The sequence below is a fragment of the Eubalaena glacialis genome, chromosome 17 (assembly GCF_028564815.1).
Source record: "Eubalaena glacialis isolate mEubGla1 chromosome 17, mEubGla1.1.hap2.+ XY, whole genome shotgun sequence".
In the NCBI taxonomy this organism is placed as follows: Eukaryota; Metazoa; Chordata; class Mammalia; order Artiodactyla; family Balaenidae; genus Eubalaena; species Eubalaena glacialis.
Window position 1 is genome coordinate 55045249 of NC_083732.1, and position 26254 is coordinate 55071502.

Consider the following 26254-nt stretch of genomic DNA (forward strand, 5'->3'; position numbering starts at 1 on the left):
ATGAAAATACTCGATGTATTACTTAAATATGATTTTTAGAAGTGAAAAATCTTGGGACTATGTATTCTTAAATATCACAGTGAATCCATTTTTCTGTTATTAAATTCATGTAATACTCACTGATGTTGTAAATGTTTTACCATTGCACCTCTTTAATTATACTTGGCAAATCTATCCTAGTTATTTAATCTAGTTTATCTATTTAACATTTATTAAACATCAGTAATCTAGCAGCCTCTAAGTGAAGCAGGCTGCCAGTAATCGGTTGACTGAACTTTTGTAAAGAATGGAAAAGATCATGATACTTATATTTTTCTGGTTAACCAAATGAGGCAGTTACATACAACACTCATTTAAGAAATACTTAAAACCACTGGTTCTTAGTATTTTGGGACTTATGAATTCCTTTGATACACTGATATAGACTGTGGACATTTCTTCCAAAACACGCTCATTTACACATGCACAGTTTTGAGTACAAATTCGATTACAGGGAATTCCCTGGTGGTCCAGTGGTTAGGACTGCATGCTTTCACTGCAGGGGCACGGGTTCAATCCCTGGTCAGGGAACTAAAATCCTGCGTGCCATGCGGTGCGGCCAAAAATAATAATGATCATAAAGTTTCCTTTAAAAAAAAAAACACGACAATTTCAGTTACAGACGCTCTGATGCACAGCTCTGGACCCCTGCTTAAGAGCTGCTTTTGTAAACCATGACTTCAAATGATCCACTGCCACTGGGCAGGACCACCAGAGGCACAGGCCTGCTATTGTGGAATCTTCACATCTAAGTGGTGGTTGTGCCCATGAATTAGAGGATTATCTTGTACATATAAACAGCTTTGCAGTGTCTAGCAAACATTTTTTAACCACACTTGCATATTATGAAATAAAATATGGAGAACTTAAGATTTGCAGGCCCTTCAAATCAAGATGTTGTATTACCTTGTTTAAAAAAAAACAGGATGAAATCTCAGTAATGAAATGTTGTTTTTCCCTTCTAGGTTGGCACACTGGACGTCTTGGTTGGTTTGTCGGATGAACTGGCTAAACTGGATGCATTTGTAGAAGGGTAATGTATTTATATGCATAGACTAGAGCAAAATGAGAGTCGCTATTAGGCTACCTGGGCATTGGGTTTATTATCACATGTGTATTCTGCTTATTGGAATGGTTTTAGAAAACAATGACTTTGTTTTTTCTTTGTAAATCAACTTTATGAAGATACAATTAACGTACAATAAAATACACCTGTTAGACGTGTGAAAATGGTGACTCCTTTTAATATTTTTATTGAGATATAATTTACATGCTAGGCAGTTCACCTACTTCAAGTGTACAATTCAGTGATTTTTCATATATTCACAGAGTTGTGCAGCCATCACCACAATCAATTTTAGTACATTTTCATCCCCCTGCCACTATCATAAACATCCTGTTTCCATTAGTAGTTACTCCCTAACCCCCACTGCCCACTAACCTACTTTCTGACACTATGCATTTGCTTTTTGTGGACATTTCATATAAATGGAATCATACAATATGTGGTCTCTTGTGACTGGCTTCTTTTCCTTAGTGTAATGTTTTCAAGGTTCATCTGTGTTGTAGCATGTATTAACATTTAATTTCTTTTTATTACCAAATAATATTACATTGTGTGGATATACTGCATTTTGTTAATCCATTCATCAGTTGATGGATATTAAGGTTGTTTCCATTTTTTGGCTCATATGAATAATGCTACTATGAATATTTGTGTACAAGTATTTGTGAGCTCATGTGTTTTCATTTCTCTTGGGTATGTACCTAGGAGTGGAATTGCTGGGTCAATGTAACTGTACTTTTAACATTTTGAAGAACTGCCAGACTGTTTTCCAAAGTGGTTGTACCATTTTACAGTCTCACCAGCAGTGTACGAAGGTTCTAATTTCTCCACATTGTTGACAATACTTGTTACTATCCATCTTTTTGATTATAGCCATCCTAGTGGATACTAAAGAGAATTTCATTGTGTTTTTTAAAAAATTATTTATTTATTTATTTATGGCTGTGTTGGGTCTTCGTTTCTGTGCGAGGGCTTTCTCTAGTTGCGGCAAGTGGGGGCCACTCTTCATCGCGGTGCGCGGGCCTCTCACTATCGCGGCCTCTCCTGTTGCGGAGGACAGGCTCCAGACGCGCAGGCTCAGTAGTTGTGGCTCATGGGCCTAGTTGCTCCGCGGCATGTGGGATCTTCCCAGACCAGGGCTCGAACCCGTGTCCCCTGCATTGGCAGGCAGACTCTCAACCACTGCGCCACCAGGGAAGCCCTTCATTGTGTTTTTGATTTGCATTTCCCTGATGGCTAATAACGTGTTAAGCATCTTTTCATGTGTTTGTTAGCCATTTGTGTTTCTTCTTTGGAGAAATGTCTGTTTGAATCCTTTGCCTGTTTTTTAATTGGCTTATTGGTCATTTGATTATTGACTTGTAAGAGTTGTTTATATATTCTAGATACAACTCTTTTATCAGATATGACTTGCAAATATTTTCTTCCGTTCTGTCGGTCGTCTTCACTTTCTAGATAGTGTCCTTTGAAGCACAAAACATTTAATTTTAATGTCCAATTTATCTCTTTTTTGTTGTTGCTTGTGTTTTTGATGTTGTATGGAAGAAAACATTGCCTAATCCAAGGTCACACAGTTTTATGTCTGTATTTTCTCTAAGAGTTTTATAGTTTTAGTTTTTACATTTAGGTCTTTGATCCATTTTGAGTGAATTTTGTATATGGTGTAAGGGAGAAGTCCATGTTCATTCTTTTGTATGTGGATATCCAGTTGTCCATTTGTTGAAAAGACTATTCTCTCTCCATTGAACTGTCCTGACACCCTTGCAAAAATCCATGGAACATAAATGTAAGGGTTCATTTCTGGACTCTCACTTGTATTCCATATTCTTGTCCTTATGCCAGTACCACATTGCCCTCTTTACTGCAGCTTTGTAGTAAGTTTTGAAATTAGGAAATGTGAGCTCTCCAACTTAACTTTGTCTTTTTCAAGATTATTTTGGCTGTTTGGTTCCTTTCATTTCCATTTGAATTTTAGGAACACCATGTCAAATATCTGCTGAAAGTCAGCTGGAATTTTAATGGGGATTGTGTAGAATCTGTAGATAATTTGAGCAGTATTGCCATCCTGACATATTAGGTCTTTGATTCATGAACATGGGCTGTTATGCCATTTATTTGAAGATTTATTTGGTGATGCTTTTGTCTTCAAAATTCAGTTACATTAGAAGATTTTTCTAGGCTACAGGTTTAGTCACTTGAAATTCAGTTACTGTGTATTTTAGCTGAAGATGGGTATGGGATCCTTAATAACTTTCTGAATTTTGATTACTTGACAGACTCAGTCTACAGTCCCTTTGACTCTTGACGTACAGAGCTTTCTAAATACTTAGGGCTTAGGTAAATAGGTATAATTTGTAAAAAACCAGAATTTTGGAGAATCTTAGAAATGTACATCTGATTAAAGCTTTAAGGGAACAGACCTGAATAGAGGGGAACTTATTCTCAAAATCTGTGCAGAAGGGTTTTCTTGTTTATGCTGTTATGCTTTTCTGAATTGGTAGAACCACCATAATGCAGTACTCTGGTAGTAGAGGCTGAGGTGTTGCAGAGAGATCTTTTGACATAACAACATGTGGTAAGTAAATAAATAGACCTAAAGATGTACTCATGAGGCAAAAGGCCAGTTGGGGGCCAGTTTTACAGTAGATTATGCAAGAGATATTGAAAACGTCAGCTAAGGGCAGGCACTAGGCAATAAAAATGGAAAAGAGAGGATGAAAGCAAAAGTAACAAACTGCTTTTAGGGTTAATAATTCCATACATTCAGTAGAGCAAATGTGAAAATAATTTTTGATGATAGTCTCAGTTCTTACCATCAGTCAGTTTTTTGTCTCTTGGTTTCTTGATTATAGGTTTTTAATTAAGTAAACTTTTCATGGTCGCCCCCCCCTCTGAGGTGATTGTCCTTTCTGCAGTCCCACCAGCCTCATTGCAATGTTAGGTCATGACAACAAAGAGGACAGTGAGAAGGGAGGTTCCTGAGAATATAATTATTAACACTTACTTAGATCCTTATGAATCACCTCAGTAGCTCTCTAGATCTTTCTTTAAATCATCACTGGGATGTCCTGAGTATAGTTTAAGGTTTGTGCACATTTTTTAGGGAAGTAAGTATTTAGGGCAAATGCAGTTCATTTGGTCAGAAGCATTGCAAGTTGCCTATGCAGTTTGTCAGCTATTCTTTTCTGCACTGTTACGCAGTCTTGTCTCTATCAGTCTTCCCGAAAGATATGAGGAATTTAAAAATCATATGGTTGTTAGACCTTGGTAGAATTGACAGATGCTAGCTTAATGACTGAGTGTTCCAGTTTTTAAAGTCTGAACATTGTGGTGGAGTAAATTATAGTTTATACTTTTTCAGTAATCTAATCATTAGAGCAGTTTGTTTGTTTGTTTTTTTTTAAGGTCACCATGTGTCATGGATACTCCTGTAGAGATGCATAGGGGGATTGTCAAGGTCTGAGTTATGGGATGTTAAGTTGATAAATTTGACACCAGGCAGTTCTATACTCTGAACTATTTCTGTGGTAAACATGCACATTTTTTAAAAAAATTGAAGTATAGTTGATTTACAATGTTGTGAACATGCACATTTTTGAATGTTCATAGCAGATGGTTCTGTTTACAAGATGCTCGTCAACTTATATGGGAATAATGGTTTGTCTTCTTTGAAGGAATGGGTGAATTTTGGAGACACAGCCAAGTGTATGGACAAATCCCAAGTTAAACATGTTGAAGACTTACGGCTTACATCATTTTTTTCTGAATTTGTTCCACTTTCTTAGGTTTGAGGTCATTCCGCATAGGATTGTCATTCACATTTTGTCCTTCTGTTGCTTTTTTCTGGCCCTTATTGGTTCATGTTGCAGGAGTTTCTTAATTTGTCTTCCAGTTTACACTCCCTGCTGTTGAGCACAAAGTCGTTGGAGAAATTGTCCCAAGTCCTGTTTTGACCATATTACACCTCTCCCTAAAGGCTGACATCAGAGGCAATCTACCTGCAGTCTGGCCCCAGCCGGCCGTCCTAGCACAAACTCCTTTCTCCTGAGCACGACACTCCCGGCAGTCTGGACCCCTCATCATTCGTTGCTTTTCTTATCTCTCTGGATCTTGACTCATATGATGCCCTGTGGCAAGAATATACATTCTTCCCACCTAATCAGCCTTTCAAAACCATTCCTGTCCTTCATTGCCCTGCTCCTGATCCATTATGCTTTTTTGATTACAGTAGCTGGAAGTGAATTCTTTTTCCTTTATGCGTTTCTGTCTGTAGCCTGGTCATCTCAGCTGGCGCTCACCACAGATGGCTTTGTATTTAGTCATCCGTCTTTTTTGGTATCTCTCCATTTTGATTGTAAGCAATGGGAAGCTAGATTTTTGTCTGGTATACTTTTGTATCCCACCCACGGCCCAGAGGCAGACAAGGAATGGGGGAAAGAACACCAGACTCCAGAGTCAAGACACCACGTTTTTAGTCACAGCTCTGCTGGGAACTGGTTTTGTGAGTTTTGGGGCTAAGTCACTTACTCTCTTTATACCTGGGGGTGTCTTTATTTATAAAGTGAAGGGATCGACAAGGTGATATGCAGGTGCCTCAGTAGTTTTGGCACCATGGTTTCCTCTTTAGCATTGTTTCTCTCAAATAGTAGATGCTCAATAAATAGTTAATGAATAAATAGTGTAGGACCGCATTCTTCATTGTTACTGTTGCTTGTATTCTATTGCCTGTGGGATCCCTTTTGTCCTAAGGGGAAGCACATAACTGGTGAATGAAAGCTCCTGCTTCCCCCTTTGTTTCTGCAGTGCAGTGAGATCTGTTGCCCAGTTTTTCAGCTTATTCTCGGTAGCTTTCCACTACTTTCTTTCCAGACTTGGTAAACATATTGCATGTGGTCTCCTTAAAACTACAGTTACTCAGTTGAGTTAGGCGTATATAATAAGATCTTGACGCTTTTGTCCTTAAAACATTATTTTAGAAGTTAGGACCCATTTGTTCTATATTATACAGATAGTGTAATTGGAACAAATAGAGTCAAATTCGTGTCTTTATGTAATGTGTTCATTGTATAGCATGGAATTTAGGTTGTTTTCCTGAAAGTGATTGTTGATTTTTTTTCTCCCAAGGGTGGTTAAGAAAGTGGCTCAGTATATGGCTGACGTGCTGGAGGATAGTAAAGATAAAGTTCAGGAGAATCTGTTGGCCAACGGAGGTAAGCTAATGTTTCATGATTTGAAATTGATTTCTATAAAGTGAACGACTTAAAAAAGGTTTATAGGTAAGGATATTAAATGCAATAGAAAGCCATTAAAATAGAATGATTACTACTGAATTTGGTGATATTGCCAGTTACATTCTTTCCTCTGAAACACAACCTCTCATAAGACAATCCTACATAATATATAATATAGTTTATGATATGGATCCTTCCAAAAGCAATATTATAAAGATTTACCTTAGTTCTTTCCAGAATCTATTTGTCAGCTCCCATTAACAACTGTGTTTCCAAGTATGTCTCTCAGCATTGTTCCAGTTGAATACTTGTTTTCTCTAGCTTTTTGTATTTAATAGCATCCAACTGCTAAAGCCTTAAAATAAAAATTATTAATTTTATTGCAGAGTAATGCCTCCTCCCTTCAGATTTGAATGTGACATTTCTTTAGTACCCATAGAAGAGTCTACCACCGACCTCTCTATAGCTAGAAACTAGTATTTACGTAGAGTTTGCTGTATGTAATAATGGCTTTATAAAGATGGTTTCAACCGCATTGTTGTCATTTGTACTTGCATTTGTTGTTTTCTCCTGAAATATCACTTTAGCACTTGCTTCATTTTCAATTAGGCTGATCTTTAGTGATATATCATTATAATAAGAAACAACCCTTTTTTTTCTTTCTGTCCTATATTGCCTACTGTGATAAATAAAGGTCACTGATGTGACTTGGTTAAATTAACGTTTGTTAAGTAAAGCCCTGGGGTGTCATGGCTTGGTGAGCCACGGTTCAACAAAAGACCACAAGGGAAAGAGAAATAGAGAAGTTTATTACTCACAGGTCCTGGAGGAGGGGGGCAAGGCAGGGAGGTCAAGGCGGGGTGCCGGCAGAGGGAGAGCGGCGGGACCTGGGGCACATGCCTTTATTAGGGTCCGTGGGTGGAGTGCTTTGGGGTTCCCAAGCCAAGTCCAGGTTCGTCGATTCAAACCAAAAAGGAGGGCTTCGGTTAACTTCGAGGGGGTCTTATCTAAAGGGTACACTAGCAGGGGAGGCCCTGGGCAGCAGCAGAGAGTGCTTATCATAGGCTCATATCAGGGAAATCATATCAGGAGCTTACCTCTACTTGTGATTGTAGGCTGTTATCTAGTATAGCTTCTAGGCCCCTGTAGGCCACTTGGCCACACAGAAATGGATGCTGAGGCAGCAGTATGGAGATGTGGCTAAACTCTCAACAGTCACTGTATTTTAAATCCAGTGTCTCTCTAATCTCATTTCTTCTCCTTGCAAATAATAGATGCTCAGAAGTACTTAATCAGTAAAAAAAAAATTTAGTAATTTATTTTTGCTCTTTGCTAATAATAGCGATCCTGAGCTGCTTACTGTGTCTGTTAACGTGCGGCTGGGGCAGGACGAAAGTTAGGTGTGTGAACAACTTAGGTGCCTTCACTGGTCTCTAGGTACCTGATGAACTAGGGCGGTCAGTCTGCGAGGCCGAATGGGGGATGACAGTCTAGGGGGCATTGCATCCAAAACTGCTTTTGGAGTTACCATCTATGTTGTTGACTCTCTGGTATTATGTAGGGAGAAGTTGAGGAGAGAAGATGTTTTGGTATGAATTACTTTTGCCAGTTAACCATAATTGACATTTGGTTTCCCTGACCTTGATCCCATCAGACTTGAGGAGTAAAGTCATCTTGACTACCACACTTCCAGGGAATTAGTGTTGAGTGTCTCTTTGGCTCTGCATTTCTTATTCTTTTCATTTGAAAGTGAAAAGGTCCATGTTTTGAAGATTACTGGAATATAGACTCCTAGAAACAGTCATCACAAGGTTTTAACAGACAAGTTCATTTTCAATTTGGGTAAGTTGCAAAGAAAGAACGTACTTTTGTCAAATTCTACTTATTGAGGAGACAGTTTGAAGTAGTTTTTTTTTTTAATACATTATTTTTTAAATTATTTTATTTTATTTATTTTTGGCTGTGTTGGGTCTTTGTTGCTGCGCGCGGGCTTTCTCTAGTTGAGGCTAGCGGAGGCTACTCTTCATTGCGGTGTGTGGGCTTCTCATTGCTGTGGATTCTCTGGTTGCAGAGCACGGGCTCTAGGTGCGCGGGCTCAGTAGTTGTGACACGCAGGCTCTAGAGCACAGGCTCCGCGGCATGTGGGATCTTCCCGGACCAGGGCTCGAACCCGTGTCCCCTGCATTGGCAGGCGGATTCTTAACCACTGTGCCACCAGGGAATCCCCTGAAGTAGATTCTTAATCTTTTTGTGTCTCTTTCTTCTACATATGAGGCATATCATGGGTATGTACATATTCCATTTATTAAGTCATCAGATTAGAAAGGAAAATTTTAATATATATTAAATTTTGAGTAAGGAGAAGAGATCCAGTCAGATTACAAGGTAAAAATTTTGATTAATCCATGTTACTTAATACAGTTCCACGTTTACTTAACCAGGACTCTTCACAAATGATGACATCTTTACTGATTTTCTTAATGCCAGTTTCAGCACTAAAACCTATTACTGTGTAGCAAACTATAAAAAATTCTATTGCTTCTCCTCAGTAATTAATTTCTTCCCTTATTTCAGTTGACTTGGTTACTTATATAACAAGGTTTCAATGGGACATGGCTAAATATCCAATCAAGCAGTCCCTGAAAAATATTTCTGAAATAATTGCCAAGGTAAGATAAAAAATGATACAGGTAGGACACATTGATTTATAGTGGCTTTATTTATTTTATAAGTATTTAGTTATTAAATACTTTAATTTAGGTTTTGACAGGGCAGCTTAATTATATGTGACTTACTACAATTTTACTAAAAAAAAAAGTGTCAAAAGGTAACACTTTCATGTGTACATTATCCAAATTGTGTAGTTTATTTAGGTAGTTAAGTTAAATGTTGCATCAACAATGTTTGAATAAGAAAAGTAACTTTAAAATTTTATAGTTATTTATATAAATTTGAAGCGTAATTGAGATCACATAGAACAGGAAGTTGGAATAGATTAGAGATTTATGAATCATTCAGATGTATGATAATGGTCACTTAAGTATGTTTATGTACAGTACTGATTCAGATTAAACTTTATGGTTCTCTGACACCTTCCCTTCTGATGTTCAGTATTGATTCTCTACCCAGAAAAATTGCCCGTATTCTTGTACCACATGATTTTATGTACAGTTTCAGGGAGTCCACAGGTGTTAAAGCCCATCCATGAATTCACTGAATTAAGAGCTCCTTTTGTGTTTCAAAGTCCTTGAGCTTGAGAGAAAAATGTAAAAGTCTTACCTGAAACTATAATGAGGCAGTAGACAAGGACCTATTAATTGTTTGAACATTTCTATGACCTGGCTAGGATGAAAAGTATGGTTTAAATCATCTGGACAGACTTCCTTGGCTCCCACTGGCTTTATTTGTACGTTGTGCTCTATGGTTAAATGTAAATGAATAGCCTATCAAGGATTTTAACTCAAGTCATCATATAATTTAATGAAAATGAGTAGTCAGATAATATAAAGTGGTGCTCTTACTATGACTGAGCCTTGTTTTCTTTTGATCCTTATCAAGGATTTAGTCATCTTCTTCCTGATACTATTATAGTTGAGGAAAGAGGCTCAGAGAGGTGAAGTAGTTTACCCCAGTGCTACACAGCTGATGATGGTAGAGCTGAGTTGAAATTAGTTCTTCAAATGTTAAATCTACTGCTTTGTGTTTTCTCCCTAAGTTGTTAGTAGTTTTAATCATCTTTTTGAAAAATCAGCTTGTGTAACATTTATAAATAAATTCAAACATAATTTTAATTTTATTGCAAAAATATTTTGTGGAAGAGTAGTGGTGTTGTGAACAGCAAAGCCCTATGTGATTTAGTTCCTTTGGAAATTAATCCTTGAGACTTGTGTTTTAAAGCCTTTTAATTAGTCATTTCTGTAACCAGTGGCCTAGATTCCATTTACATGGTTTAAGAAGTAATATAGTAACAATAATTAAAATACATGTAGACTAAAACATTATCTTTAATAGAAAAGATTATATGAAAATTACCATAGTTATTAAAAATGAAGTAGGTTTTTTTTTAATGACCTTTAAAGCCATGCTTTTAAAATAATAGAATATTTTTACATCAGGAACTAGTGGTGTTTTGTTTTTTAAAGTTTAAGCACAGCTACTTTGTATTAGTAGAGGCAGGTTTAGGAAAATTTTCCCTTTTTCTCTTTTTCTCTTTAAAGGGAGTGACTCAGATTGACAATGACCTGAAATCTCGAGCATCCGCATATAACAACCTGAAAGGGAATCTTCAGAATTTGGAACGAAAGAATGCGTAAGCATGTCAAGTATATGTAAATAATTAAAAATTGGGAGGGACTTCCCTGGAGGTCCGGTAGTTAGACTCTGTGCTTCCACTGCAGGGGGTGCAGGTTCAATCCTGGTCAGGGAACTAAGATTCCGCGTGCCTCATGGCACAGCCAAAAAAAAAAAGAATTGGGGAAGCACTCTAGCATACTCTGAATGAACTACCGTTAGGGGTTAGTAAGTTCCACTTTGTGCTGTTTCTATAATCAAAATGGTGGTTTTTTCACTTCATGGAGAAAAGCTCACTAATTCTTCTATCAAGAAGGTCAAAATTTAGCTGAATATTTCCCACATCAAACCCAAAGAAATGTAATTACACTTTTTATCAGAATTTGCCTCTAGTGTCTCCTTTGTAGTTTAGCTTTAATTATTTTAATCAGCTTTTCTACTTGATTACATATATAGTATCTTAACTGAAGAAAGCTGTTATTCATTAGGTACTCAATCTAAAGTCTACCTCATCACTAATTCTTGACATTATTATCATATAAGCTAAACTTTGATTTTCCTCCCTCTCCATTGGGTATCAATCTCTTGTTAGTTAACCCCAACTAGTCAATCTTTTAACACAGTCTCTCATTTGAGTCTCCCTAATACATTTCACAGCATTCATATCCCAGAGAGAAAGCTGGTTGGATACTGTCAGTGGTGCAAACAGGGCAAGTCATTTTCACTGTGAAATGTATTAGGAGACCAAATGAAGACTGTGTTAAAAGAGTTGACTATTGGGTTAACTAACCAAAATTGATACCCAGGGAGAGGGAGGAAAATCAAAGGTTGTGCTTAGATGATATGATTTCATAATTATGATGAGGTAGACTTTAATTGATACCTAATGAATAACACTTTCTCAGTTAAGATACTATATATGTAATCAAGAGAAGAGCTGAGTTATAATAATTAAAGCAAACACAAAGGGAGACACTAGAGGCAAATTCTGATAAAATGTTTACATTTCTTTGGGTTTGGATGTGGGAAATATTCAGCTAAATTTTGACTTCTTATAAAATAAAATGTTAACTCAGGATAATCCCTCTCTTGAGATGTATATATAGTATATGTGACTATAATTAGCCTGCTGTTTCTTTACTTGTGTTCTGGAAGCACATAATTATCAGCCTAATGATTTTTTTCTTATTCCTCAGAGGAAGTTTGCTAACTAGAAGTCTAGCAGAAATTGTGAAGAAGGATGACTTTGTGCTTGACTCAGAGTATCTCGTCACATTACTGGTCGTGGTTCCCAAGTATGTCTTTTTTATTACAGAAGGTTTTTACCTGTTAAAATACAAGAAAAATATTAGTGTCTGATATTGTAATTTGAAGTTTTCCATAAACCCAAGTGTAAAGGGAGTATCACCTTGTCATTTGTTCTGTCAACCAACATGTACTCATATGGCACATACAGTAGAATTTAGTTCGTAACCTGGTAATAGAGCTGTCAATTATGAATTGATATTCCAGATCAAAATTTGCTTAGTAGAGTTGGCCCATTAAAAAATTAAATAATGCTAAATTATTGGACTTAAAAGAAATATTGTTCTTAGATTTTTCAAAACAGGGAGCTATTTGTTTTTCTGAAAAATATTTGATGATTGGTTAGGATGAATTAAGCCCTATAAGAAACAAAGGATGGATTAGATCAAAGCTTGGCATATTTTTTCTGCAAAGGGCCAGATAGTAAGTATTTTACCCTTTGCAAGGCATATGGTCTCTGATACAACTACTCAGTTCTGCCACTTCAACTTTGTGGTTGTAGCTGAAAGTGGTCACACACAGTGTGTACATGAATGGACGTGGCTGTGTGTCAGTAGAACTTTATTTACAAAAACAGGTGTACAGGTTATGGGCATAGTTTGCTGGGTTAGACTATCCTTTGAAATCTCCTTTAGATTAGGCCTTCTGTTTTAATTAATATTTGGTAATCTTGGTAAAATGAAACCTTTGGAAGATTAGAACTGTGTGTGTGTGTGTGTGTGTGTGTGTGTGTGTGTGAGAGAGAGAGAGAGAGGGAGAGGGAGAGGGAGAGAAGGAAAGAGACACTGTTAATGGTTTCACTTCTGACTTACACTAAAATCTCACTATCAGGGAATCTTCGGGGGATCCAAACTGGGATGGGAGATTTGGGGACTCTTCAGAGCATTATTCATGAAATCTTTCTTTGCTGTGCTCTCCATTTTTGTCTGGTTAGGACACTGGGAATATTAGAAAACGATGCTTCCTGGAAAGGGGTGGGAAAGGACCTCCATTGAATTTCAGTGGCTACAGTATTACCTGACTTCTGCTTTTCCCCCCTTACTGCAGAATACTAGAACACTGATTATTTCTAAAAAATTTCAATGTCTTTGTGTTTTCATACTATGCAGGAAAATAACCTTTGCCCAGATGAAAAATTTGTCTCATGCAACCTTTATTTAAAATTTGTGTTTAAGACCAGAAGTTTTCATAGTTTTCTGTGCACTGTACTTGAAATCTCGGATAGGACCTAGGATACATTGTATAATGGATTATTCACTATCCTGGCTATAGATACTACAATTCTTTATTTTGTACTGCATATATAATCATCTCTCGCCACACCGACAAAAGCCAGTGGTCTCTAGAGAAGGTTGTTGCACAGTGATCTGTGACAGCTTGGTTTACTGTCACTTTGTTTACTCAGCACTTCCTGGTACTCTGTGCTTTTGGTAAATGTGGTTTTACCCAGCTCTTCATAATGGCCACTGAATAGAAATGTTAGTGATTTCAGCATGGCTTCTCTCTCTCTCTCTTTCTTTCCTTTTTTTCTTTTTTTAGTGAGGTAATAATGTATATCAACCCTAAAGTTGGAAAGTAATTTAGAATCTGTATTTTGCTTTGCTTCCTTTCCAAACTTAGTTCTAGAATGTGCCTCTTTTGCAATAGTTACTGGATGTAAGAGATGGTGAGCTGTATTTCCTGCTTTACCACTCAGTGTATTTGAAATTCATTCTCTGTAGAAAACTTGATTTTTTTGTTGTTGTTGTTAAATAGATTTGAGGTATACCTATTATAGTTGGATTTCCTATTTGTCTCATAATTTTTTCTCTTTCTGGGCTCGGCAGGAAGGTAGGACTTGTTTTTCTCTTCCAGTAACTTAATTGTACCTTTTCTGCAGGTTAAACCACAATGACTGGATTAAGCAGTATGAAACACTAGCTGAAATGGTGGTTCCAAGGTCTAGCAAGTAAGTAGTAGTCTTTGTAAAGCCTGTTTCTTTCGTAGAATTCCTTTGGTAGTTTGGATGTTGGAATAGGAGATATCTTTATCTTTCCTTTGTGGTAAATTTTACAGTTTTGGAGCCATCATTTTCACCTTAAAAATAAGTGAGTTATATTAACTCTAGCTACTGTAGACCTGGAAGGACCTTTGTACAGTCTGATCAACCCACTCATGTTTATAGATGTAGAAGTTTGAGGCCACAGAGGTGACGTGGTTTGCCCAGAGTCACACATCTCATTAGTGACAGAGCTGTAACTAGAACCCAGATCTCTGGTGTGGTACTTTTTCTGCTGTGCTACACTCTCAAAATTCTTCCTTCAATATTTATTGTATGCCTACTGTGTGTCTATATTTCCTCATTTATCTTGCAAAGGAAGTGCACCAAAATGACTACTAGGGTACTCTGTTGATCTGCAAATATTTACCATCACTTTCCAGTAAGCATAGATTCTACTGAATCTGTACTTTCCTTTAAAAAAAAAACAAAACTTTTATTAAGCAATTTTAAACTTATGGATTAATATTCACAGTCTAATTTGATATGTGCAGCAATTCCATGAAGTAGTTTTGGCAGCCATACTTTTTCTCATAGATGAAGAAATAAAAATGCAGAAGAGTTAAGTCATTGCCTAAAGCGTATATGGCTGTATAAGTGTGCAGTGGCAAAGTTAGGACTAAAACTCAGGTCTTTTAACTCCAAGTCCTGCACTCTTGACACTACATAGCATGTCATTTTTTCCTGCATTCTGCCATTCTACACAAGATATTCTTCAAGAAAATATTAAGTACAGTGTATATGCACCCCCAAAGAATTGTTTTGTATATACATATATATCCCTCAGCGTGTATATATATATATACCCTCAGCATGGTGAAAGAAAGGTCTAGGAGGTAGTAAAGAAGTGGTGTTAGTAAGGCCAGGCCCATGAAATATTTTCTTTTCCAGTTTCATTGTGTCATATGGGAGGTAGCTTAGTATAATGGAAAGAGTCCGGGACCCAGGGATCTGAGTTCTATTGCTGGTTCTGCTACCAACTTGCTATGTGACCTGCGGTAAGTCTTTTAACTTCTCTGGGCCTCATTTTCTTTGTAAAATGAGCATCGCACCTTCCCTGTACGCATTATGAGGTTCTTTTAAGGCTTGATAAGATATATAAAATAGAAGGTAATATGATTATTGTAGTTTCACAAATGTTGATTTTTTGAGAATGAAACCACAAACCTGTGCTCATTGTGAATTTTTTTCCCATTTGGGGGGAATACTTTCCATTCACACTGGCCCTTCACATGGTAAACTGAAGATTGAGGTTGTGTCTTAATGCTGGTTTTCCTCCGAAGCTGTTTATCCTGACAGATGACGCCTTCTTAGACCTTTGTGCTCTGGAGACCGTAAAAGTCACAGAGGTTGTCTTTATGTTTGGGGGCAGGGAGAGGAGGAGAGTAAGGACCCAGTGTGCACAGAATGTCCTCCCACCCTGTGGTGTGTGAGCCTGGTCCAGGGGAGTGGCGTGTAGGCCCAGGTTTATTCGGAAAGAAGGGCTTTAGAAATATTGCTTCAGACTTACATCTTTTGAAAAATCACTTTAGTAGTTAAAAGGAAAAAAATTTCATATGCCAACAGTTGAGTATAGGCAATACCTGTCCTCTGCATGACCCCTGAGCGCTCACTGACCACCTGAGAGTCCCCAGCCCTTCCTCACTCAGTGAAAACATCTGTTCACCTATTTATCAGTCTAAAGACTTTTGGAATCATTGACTTGAAAAGTTATTTAAATTTAATCATTGAGAACAATGCAGTAGCTCAGCCAGCGCCTGAAGAGGATGCTTAGTTCACTGTGGGGCAGACAGGTTTTAGTGGGTTAGTCTGGAATTTTGTACTTCTGTTTAGGAAAGATCTCTGTGACTTGATGTTGGATTTTTCACTTATCATAATAACTAACATTTTTGAGTGATTACTATGTGCTGGTCATTGTTCTAAGTGCTTTATTTTAAAGTGAATTATAAGTAGTAATACTGTCACTTGTTGCTTTTTGGCACAATACCTGAGTGGTTACTCTTGGAAGCAGTGAAGATGAAAGTGGACTTTTGAGGAAGAAGAATAGACTGAAAACAACCATCTTTAAACCTGAAAGAAATAATTTCACGTAAAAAACACACAAAATCTAGCTATTTGCAAAATATTCTACATAAATCTTGAAAGATTGGACCATGTGAAATATTGCCATCATTGGGTGGTTAAGTGCAGGGATGTGTATAAATGCCAAGTCAGAGTTAAAGGCCAAAGAAGCTGAGAGGCTGAGCTGCTGTTCTGCTTCTTTCTGTTGGAAAAACTGTTCAGAAAGAGGTGATTTTCACTTGTACTTTCAGAATTACCACTTAGCTGTTTGTCTGCCTACTTTTGCTTGTTAAGATAATCTGGTTGGGTTACGTCACTGGTTGACTTCGGCCTTTTCTCTGTTGTTGGAAAAACAGCACCACAAACTCATTGGTGCTTCACAGAAGCTTTTGTTCAGGGAGCTGGAGTTCCAGATGAACCAGAGGATCCTAGCGAGGAAGGCCTAGAGAAAAACGACACTAGCCATTGTTCAAAGAAAAGTTTCTTTTGTGTTTTGGAGCAGGGGTTGCAAAGATAACTTTTATGAAGGAAAGCAGGAAAGATGCCTTGGCAATGAAGTGGGTAGGTTGATTGGGGAGCAGAGCAGATGGCAGGACTGAGTCTTAGGAGAGAGGTAAGAAGTCAGAAGCAGCAGGAAGAGCTAGTAAGCTCCAGAAGCACTGCCACTCGCATGGGAGACTGAAAATGCCGTGAGGCAGCCGGAAAGCATTGACTTTCAGTTTCCTCTCGGCCTGGTTGCAGGTGTGAGGAGGTAGTGTTACTGTTTCTGCACAGCAGTAGAACTAAACGAAGAGAGTGAGTTTGGAGACCCAGCCTGCAGCTCACGGACTGTCATCTCCACTTGATTTCTGTAGCTGTTCCCTTGGCCTCACCCTCAACCTCTAGAGAGGCTTTACGTCTGGAATCTTAAACTGTAACCCAACTCTTGAACCTGAGTCTTCTTTCCATCTTTTTCACTGTCACGGAACCTGCTGTTTGACGTTGTCCACATCTTTGGTCCCCACCGCTTTGTTTGCATGGACCTTCAAAACAGCAAAGTACTAAAGTTAAAAAGATCAATTAAGGTTAAGATAAGTTTAAAAGATGAATATGATAGTGGTGGAATATTGTTAGGATCTGAGATAGCCTGTCAAGTTGGATTTGGCTTTGTTGTGTGTTTTTTTTTTAACAAATTTATTTATTTATTTATTTATTTTTGGCTGCGTTGGGTCTTTGTTGCTGCATGTGGGCTTTCTCTAGTTCCAGCGAACGGGGGCTACTCTTCGTTGCGGTGCGTGGGCTTCTCACTCTTGTTGCGGAGCACGGGCTCTAGGCGCGCAGGCTCAGTAGTTGTGGCGCACGGGCTTAGTTGCTCCGCGGCATGTGGGATCTTCCCGGACCAGGGATCGAACCCATGTCCCCTGCATTGGCAGGTGGATTCTTAACCACTGGGCCACCAGAGAAGTCTCTTGGCTTTGTTTTGATCCCAATCAGTTTGCACATTACTGAGTCAATTCTGGCAAACCTGAGGATCGTTAAAGGTTTTTTATCGAGTTCTGTCCACTTTGTAAGCTACCTTGCTTTAGATCTGATGGGCACTGGGAACAAGAATGCAGGATAATAGTTTTGAGAGGGCACAAGTTAAAAGGGGTGGGCCAGGACTCATGGGTCAGGGCTGGACTGGAGAGAGGAAGAGAGAATTCAGTCACCAGAAGAGAAGAGGGTGTTTAGCAAGGAAGTAAGGCGAGTCTGGAAACCAGCCAGGTGCTGGACAATTTTTCCTTGGCTGGCCTAGTGCTGATACAGATTGAAAAGCATGATTCTTGAGTTTGGATGCTTTACTTGATTTAATGTTTAATTTTGTTGGTTAGGAAGAAATGCACTAGGGGGCTGTTAAGGCACCGTAAATGAAAACATCATAAACACTGAGTGTCTTCAGTGTTGAGGCAGTACAGATGAAAAGCACTGAAGTGGTTTGGGAAGGGCTGCCATACCCTCCTCTTCCTCCCCCTGTTTCTGAATTCTGCCCACAATATGAACGTGAGCAATAAATACAAAGCTTTAAATGGACTTGGTCTTTCTTTCTCTAGTGTTCTCTCAGAGGACCAAGACAGTTACCTGTGTAATGTCACCTTGTTTAGGAAGGCAGTTGATGACTTCAGACACAAAGCCAGGGAAAACAAGTAAGATTATTATTTTTTATTTTTTAATTTGTTAGATCACCTATACATGGTGTGGACAATTTTGGTTTTTTTTCCCCCCCAATTTAGATTCATCGTTCGTGACTTCCAGTATAATGAAGAGGAGATGAAAGCAGACAAAGAAGAAATGAACAGGCTTTCTACCGACAAGAAAAAGCAATTTGTATGCGTTTTTTAATACTTAGTATTCAGTGTTAAGCAGAAGAAAAAGTGGTACTGCTTTTCTTTAATTTAAAAGAAAACAAAACTTTTCTGATTTTGCTTTTAAGACATTTGATTCTAGCTTTTTTTTCTACTAAATAATCAAAATAAGTTTTCTCTAAGCAAACTGAGATCTGTGAATCCTTATCTTAAAATATATTATCTTAAAATTAACCCCCCTAAGTCCATATCAGAAATTAATTTTAAATGCAGTGTTTTGATTAATACCCATATAGTGAGGGGTTATTTTAGTTAAGTAGTAGTTCTCTCTCTTCAGTAAGAAATTTCATTTTTTGAGGCAGATTTTTTTAACGCTGCATACAGTCTTTTATTGGAGGAATTTGTATTTAAACCATTGGTGAGTTAGTATGTTCTAGGCACAATGGAGAACAGGGATGGAATTGTGAGTGAAAGATGGTGTTGACTTTCTTGCCATCTCAAGTGCAGGATTATTGTGAAGACTGAAGCTTGTATGGAAGGGGAAACATGATGAGTGAAAATGTATTTCTCTTGTAATGCAAGACGAAATAAAAGCACATTCCATTTAAAATTATTTCCAAGTATTTTATAAACCATTGCATCTCAGTTGGGAGAAAACTAACCCTAACCGAGTAATGTCGAATAAAACCAACTTGTTAGGGAGGTCCAGATCCCTTTTAAAGAACAGATAATTTTAACCAAAGACTTTCACCTTGTTGTATTATCCTTTTTGCGTAAATTAATTGTTACATCCAAATGAGCCTAATAATGTTATCTAAATAACTATTAGCTGAACTGATCATGTGTGTCTTTTAAGTATGGAGAGGTGGTAATAAGTTATTTGTAATTTGTTTCTTTAAAGAAGTGTTTTTATTTAGAAGTACTGAATAACTAAATTCAGAAAGAATTTATACTACATAATAGAACCATTAAAAATTTAGAACATGATGAACAGGTTTTAGGGATCTAGATCAACCCCCTGATTTTACAGATGAGAAAACTAACACCTAGGGATATTAAATGACTTACTACATAGCTATTTTTCGTTATTTCTGAGAAGTTGTATGTAATTGAATTCTATTTTAAATGTATAAAATGTTTAAGAGTATTGGATAGTAAATTTAGATTTTTATATTTTGGTTTTCAAACCTCTAGAAGGACACTTCTATATTCTGTGTCACTTTAAATGACTTTCATTAAAACATAGGCCTTTTTGGGATTTCCCTGGTGCTCCAGTGGTTAGGACTCTGCACTTCCACTGCAAGGGGCGTGGGTTCGATCCCTGGTCGGGGAACTAAGATCCCACAAGCCACGTGGTGTGGCCAAAAAAAAGAAAGAAAAAAATATATATATATATACCTTTTTCTGTGTAGCGAATAGATTCAATGGATTTTTGTATCTACTTAGGTTACAGAGTAGTGGCTTAATCTTTTCATCTAATTTAAGGTAAAGTATCCAAGATAATGAGAATAATGAAACATTTTTAAAGTGAATTATAATGTGATTTAATGCTCTTAAAGATTCTTACTGGATAGTTGCTCCTTTAAAAATACTTGATTTATCTAATTTCTAACTGCCATTTTCAGGACCAAATTTGTGGTGATTTTTTTTTTTTTTTCTTTCTTTCTCTAGGGACCACTTGTACGGTGGCTGAAAGTGAATTTCAGTGAGGCGTTTATTGCGTGGATTCATGTAAAAGCGTTGAGGGTTTTTGTTGAGTCTGTTTTGAGGTAAAGGAAGTTAATTGAGAAACTTGGAACTAAAGAATTTATAGATCCCTTTACATTGGACCTCTTTATTAAAACACATAGTCTACTAATAGGAAATTGATTTGGAGAAACCAAAGGGCCAATCGTGAGGGAGAGATTGTCAGTGTCATACTGCTTATTATGTGCACGTTGGTCTTGTCCCTTAATACCGGGTTTGAAGAAAGAGATCACGCTGCTGTGCTCTCTGATTCTTTTCTTATTATGTACTTAAGTTAAATGTAGATTATGAAATATTAGCCAGTGTTTGTTTAAAAGAAGATCATTCAAATATCTTACATGTAGTTTGGTACGCAGTACACCTAACGATGCCTTATTTGAAGTCCTCATTTCAATTAACCTAAAATATTTTTTTATTTTGAGGTACTTAAAATCTCAGTCATCTTGTGATCCTCTGTACATGTTGCTCATATTAGAAATATTTCAAAATGCTTATCTGCAGTCATGCTCACTATTTGCAAATTTCTTTGAATTTTCATAGTAGATGTGGGTAGTAATCTCATGTTGTTTATTATCATGAAAGCCCTCCATGTTCTTGGGTTCTGAATCCATGGATTCAACCAACCGTGGATTGAAAATATTCGAAAAAGAAACTCCAGAAAGTTCCAAAAGGCAAAACTTGAATTTACTGAGCACTAGCAACGATTTACATAGCATTTGAATTTTACTTACAACTAATTACATAGCATTTACATTGTATTATAAGTAATCTAGAGATGATTTTAAAGTATACTGGAGGATATGTGTAGGTTATATGCAAATACTACACCATTTTATATAAGGGACTGGAGCATCCGTGGATTTTGGTATCCACAGGGGTCCTGGAGCCAATTCCCTGCAGATACCTAGAGACACTGTACTAAGTTTACATATTACCACTGTCTGCTGAGGGTATTCATAGATTACCTTAAAAATTGAAGAGTAATTAAAAGTAATTCCTAGTAGACAGTTGGCTCTCATCCTAAAGAAAGATTTCTAATGGACATTGAGGACCAGGGAAGGTTTGAGTTTCTGTGTATATTAGTTGAACTTGTAAACATGGTCATTAAAGTGAGGTACCCTTTCCCCATTAACTGTGATTAAAGAAGAGTATGAGAGTATTTGCTTTAAAAAGAAAATCTCTGCATATGTTTGCTTGTGTTACATCCTGTATTTCTGCTTATTTATAAGGTATGGCTTGCCAGTGAACTTCCAAGCAATGCTCCTTCAGCCCAGTAAGAAAACAATGAAGAAACTAAGAGAAGTATTATATGAATTGTATAAACATCTAGATAGCAGTGCAGCAGCTATTATTGATGTAAGTATTTATTAGACAGCCTGGTAGAAGAGGAACTGGATGAATTTCAGAAAAAATTATTGGAAGAAGATAAGATGTTATTTAACATTTTGAAAGTTGCTTTAAGAGTCTCAATTTGTTAGTAATTAATTTACCTGATAGCTTAGCAAATAATTTACCTTGTTTACCCCATTTTACTAGTTGCTTCTTGGTATTTCTAAAAGCCAGTTGTTATCCTGCTGTAGATCCGATGTTTATAGCGGCAGAAATACACACAAAACCAGTGATACTAGTTATTTACAAAAGTTATAAATTGCAGAGAGCAAGAAAATAAGTAGTTATTGTAACTTTATTTGGTAGAAGTAGTGGAGTCAATAGATGAGCATTTTGAAGGGAACTATCATTTCTCTAAAATGGTATGTGTTTATGTGTTCTTTTTAAACAGAAAGATACAAACAGTATGTGTGCTCTTCGTTGTTGCTGTTGTTTAAAATTGTAATAGGCTTTTAGGTTTTTGATTCAAATATCTTGCTGATTTTTTTCCTCTTTAGTTTAGGATGGCAGTATTTCACATGTGCATTAGTTAGAACCCATGAAAAAAATCAGGGTTTTTTGATAGAAGAAAATGCAGGAAATGACTCTACATTTTGTAGAGTTGATAATATGTGAAGTCTAACTGTTTGATACATAATTTCCTACCAGTAAATTCTTATAACATGCATATGTAATAAGTGGTGTCTGTAAAAATCACACTTAGTTTATTTTTATCCAGCATTTTATAAGCCATGTGTCTCCTAAACTCAATACACCAAGCTTGAGATTAAAGAAGTAATTTTATACAGTATGCATAAGAAAGGATGGTGGGGTGACGGTTAAACACACACAGGCTTTGAGGGCAGAGAGTGCTTCAATCTGGCTTTACTACTCACTCTGTTTCCTAGGGCAAGTCAGCCTTTATTTATTTATTTATTTTTAAAGATTAATTTATTATTTATTTATTTTTTAAAATTTATTTTTGGCCGCATCAGGTCTTAGTTGTGGCATGCGGGATCTTCCTTGAGGCATGCAGGATGTTTCGTTGCGGCGCGTGGATTTTCTCTTCTCTAGTTGTGGCGCGAAGGCTCCAGGGCCCGTGAGCTCAGTAGTTGTGACACGTGGGCTTAGTTGCTCCGTGGCATGTGGATCTTAGTTCCCTGACCAAGGATCGAACCCACATCCTCTGCATTGTAAGGTGGATTCTTTACCACTGGACCACCAGGGACGTCTCAAGTCAGCCTTTCAGAGATTGTTTTCTCATTTGCAAAATGGAGTTAGCAATGCCAAACTCAGATTAAATTAGCAAAAATGTATAAACTTAGCCCAGAGTAGATGTTCATTAAGAAGGTACAGGCATACCTTGTTTTGCTATGCTTCACTTTATTGAACTTTGCAGATACCGCACTTTTCAATTTACAAATTGAAGGTTTGTGGCAACCCTGCGTTGTCAGATGATGGTTTGCATTTTTTAGCAATAAAGTATTTTTGAATTAAGGTGTATATGTACATTGTTTTTCAAGACATAATGCTGTTGCACACTTAATAGACTGTAGTATAGTGTAAACATAACTTTTATATGCACTGGGAAACCACTTGCTTTACTGTGGTGGTCTGGAACAGAACCTGCAGTATCTCCAAGGTATGCCTATGAATGGTAATACTTTTTTTCTTGTTTAATTTCTTTAAGTACTTAGTTGAATAATCATCTGATTTTTCAATAGGCTCCTATGGATATTCCAGGCTTAAACCTGAGTCAACAGGAATATTACCCCTATGTGTACTACAAGATCGATTGCAACTTGCTGGAATTCAAGTAAAATGAGCCCCCCAGATAGCCCTGCCCTCGTGTCGGTGTCGGTGTTTGCTAACAGACATAGATTGTAGTTTGGCTGTACTTTTAACTCTCTCTTACCCCTTGCTTGCTTCTCACCCCCTTTCCTAGTCGCGTTCTCTCGTAGTGGTCCATTTGTCAACATTTTGTTTTTAAAAGGAAACTATATGTCTTGTTTCTTTTTATTGATCAGGTCTGTAAATGTGTGCTAAAAAAAAAAAATCAGAGTTTATTTATAAACAGGATAGTTTATTTAAAAAGAAGGTCTTACTTCATCGATATTGTGGTATGCATTAATTCCATTTGTTACTGTTGTGACAGAAGCCTTGTGTACAAGGGAATGGTGTAAACAGTTATACCATTTTGTTCAGTGTATTTAGTAGACATAATTGTTTAATAGTTATTGAATCATGATGTAAAGAAATGTGACAATATTCAGGTATGTGCTTTCTGAATGTTTCAAATTACAATCTGTGAGCGCTATTGACACCCACAGGAGAGAATAAAATTACCTGTGCAAAGGTGGATTGTGGTGTGTGTAACTTCCAAAGATTACGGTTCAAGTTTGAAGATTATTTTTGAACACGTGATGGGTATTTACATTTGGACACTAGACTTTCAGGTCTCTCAATTAGGAGGTAGGGCCAATTTTTGAATAAAGTGTAGTAGAACTCTGCAGTTTTAGTCATTTGTTTTGTCTAAGTATTTTACATGTTTCTTTTTTAAGATTGTTAATTTTGCCTTCATCTTGACATTGATGTCATTTCTGATGTAGTCTGAAAAGAGACATTGCTAACCTTACAAATCTCTGAAATGAGACTTAGGTTAGCATCCTGAGTGAGCTTTTAAAAGAGGATTTTGTGGCAGTGCTCCCCTTCCTGTGCCCTCACAGGCTTGTAAATGGGAGAAAGAAATTTACGTTTTAAGGGCATTTCTAAAGTACCGTATTCCATCTAGAAAATTAGCCTCTCAAATCCGTTTTAGTTCAAAATTGTATACTGTTACGTCAAAAGTAATTGTTAACTTCAAACAAATCCAGACTTCTATGAAGTAAAACATGAGAGACAAGCCCTCTTACCCCCTAAGTTTGTTCTTCGCAAGGAAGTTACATAGTTTTTCAGGCCTTTTCCTGTATCTCTACAACATATATATCCACACACAGTTTATTTTTAAATAAAAATAGGATCATATCGCACATATTCTGTCACTTGCTTTTTTTGCTTACTAGTATAGCCAGGGTATCTTGTCAGTGTGTCTATAGCTACCTCATTCTTTTAACTGGCTACAGTGGTTTTCTATCATGTATTTGTGTTACAGTGTAGCTAACTGGATGGATATTCACCTTGTTTTTGGTTTTGCTCTTACAGGCACTGTTGCGGTAAACATCCTTGTATACATGTCTTTGTTTATTCGTAGTAGTATTTCTGTAAGAAAGATCCTGGAAGTAGGGTTGGTAGATCATAGGGTATATATATTTAAAGTTTTGACATAACTGCCAAGTTATCGTCAGAATTCTCAGTTCAAGACATGATTGGAATGCAGTTTTATTTTCAATTTTTCTTTGGATAAGAGGAAGCTGAAAAGTTTTGGTTTTGATGTCAACCAATTCTGGTTCTGTCTTCTTTTGCAAGTGTTCTTTGAGTCTTAGTGTTTGTAAAACGGGTATAATCTCTATCATGGGGGGATGTGTTTTGATGATTAAAAGATTGTTAGGTCCACACGATGACTTGAAGGCTTTTCTTAGACTTTAGTATTATTGTGATAGGAGTAGGTGGGGATTGTGTCAGGTTTAAAATTCCAGCATATGTTTGGAACTATGGGACTTTGATTATCATTTCTCTCTGGGACGCAGAGCAGCTGCGTGAGTAGCTCTGCAGCCAGACCCCAGCTCTGCTACCAGTTAGCCCTGTGGTCTCAGCGCTCGCGCCCTCCTTGGTAGAATGGGGTAGCTAGAGTGCCCACCTCCTAGTCTGTCGGGTTGAGTATCCAGCGGCCCATCCAGTGCTTGGAGTGGTGCACGAGGAGAGCTTGATTCATGGGCAGACAGTCCTAGAGGAGGACCAGTAGCTCCTTTTCCACTTGGGTTTAACCTGGGAATTTCAAGGCGTGAGTCATTGTGGAGTCTGAAGGTTAGAAGTAGTGATGTGTGTGTGTGGGGGGTGGGGGTGGGGGGTGGGGGTGGGGTAAGGAATACAGTCTGTGTCTGTAGCGCAACGTTAAAGCAGTTTGAGAGTCTCTGAGCTGCAGTCCGTGTTGATGGCAGCTGTCATTTCTGGGAGGGCCTGCTCCGGTTGCTTGCCGTGCTTTGTTTGCTCTGGCGTCTGCTGGTTCTCCTCTAGGATGGAGCTCAGGTAGCTCTGAGAGTCATTAAACATTTATCGAGTGTCTGACAGAGACCCTTCTCCTGGTGCTCTCACCCCCATTACCTCCTCCCTTCCCCATGGTGTTGGTGCTGGGAGGACCCGCAGTACCCGTGGTACCAGGAGAGGCTTAGGGTCAAAGGAGTTTAAGTGATTTCTTCATTAAAACTCACAAATTTTGAGTTGGAGTCAGAATTTGAACCTAAGATTTCCGATTGCTGGGCTCTTTCCTTCCTGTCATGCCTCCCATCTTTACTAGGCGCTGAACAAGCGAGGCAAACACGTTCCTTAACCTTAGTCCAAGACAGACAGTGATGTAGAAAAGGCATGGGGTGTGGGTCATCAGATACCGAATCGTGTCAGTGTTTGGCCCAGAACATTTTGTCAGTGAGCGGTGACGACGTCCCCAGGTATTCCGTGCTAGTTTCTGTAGACTACGTTATTCGACCTGGAAGATTTCCCTACATGCTGGAGCTGCTCTTAAACAGGCGCTGTGTGTTCTGGGTAGAGCACACTCTGTACAGCTTGTTGAATGAGCACGTATCAAGTAGTACCTTTAAAGTAATACTCTGTATGTAACGAACACTCGGCAGAT

The 26254-nt window shown here is 37.7% G+C and overlaps 1 protein-coding gene across 2 annotated transcripts in view; it reads left to right on the forward strand.

Moving 5' to 3' along the window:
* ATP6V1C1 (ATPase H+ transporting V1 subunit C1) overlaps positions 1–23931 on the forward strand; it is a 37886-nt gene extending 13955 nt beyond the window's left edge. For both annotated transcript variants that reach the window (XM_061171361.1, XM_061171360.1), the window contains 11 exons: positions 1005–1072; positions 6230–6315; positions 8911–9005; positions 10554–10645; positions 11823–11921; positions 13811–13879; positions 18100–18192; positions 18280–18373; positions 20023–20120; positions 21327–21453; positions 23190–23931. In XM_061171361.1, coding sequence (XP_061027344.1) covers positions 1005–1072; positions 6230–6315; positions 8911–9005; positions 10554–10645; positions 11823–11921; positions 13811–13879; positions 18100–18192; positions 18280–18373; positions 20023–20120; positions 21327–21453; positions 23190–23285 — 1017 coding nt within the window. In that variant the 3' untranslated portion in view covers positions 23286–23931. The remainder of the gene's footprint in view (positions 1–1004; positions 1073–6229; positions 6316–8910; positions 9006–10553; positions 10646–11822; positions 11922–13810; positions 13880–18099; positions 18193–18279; positions 18374–20022; positions 20121–21326; positions 21454–23189) is intronic.
* Positions 23932–26254: the final 2323 nt, after the last annotated feature.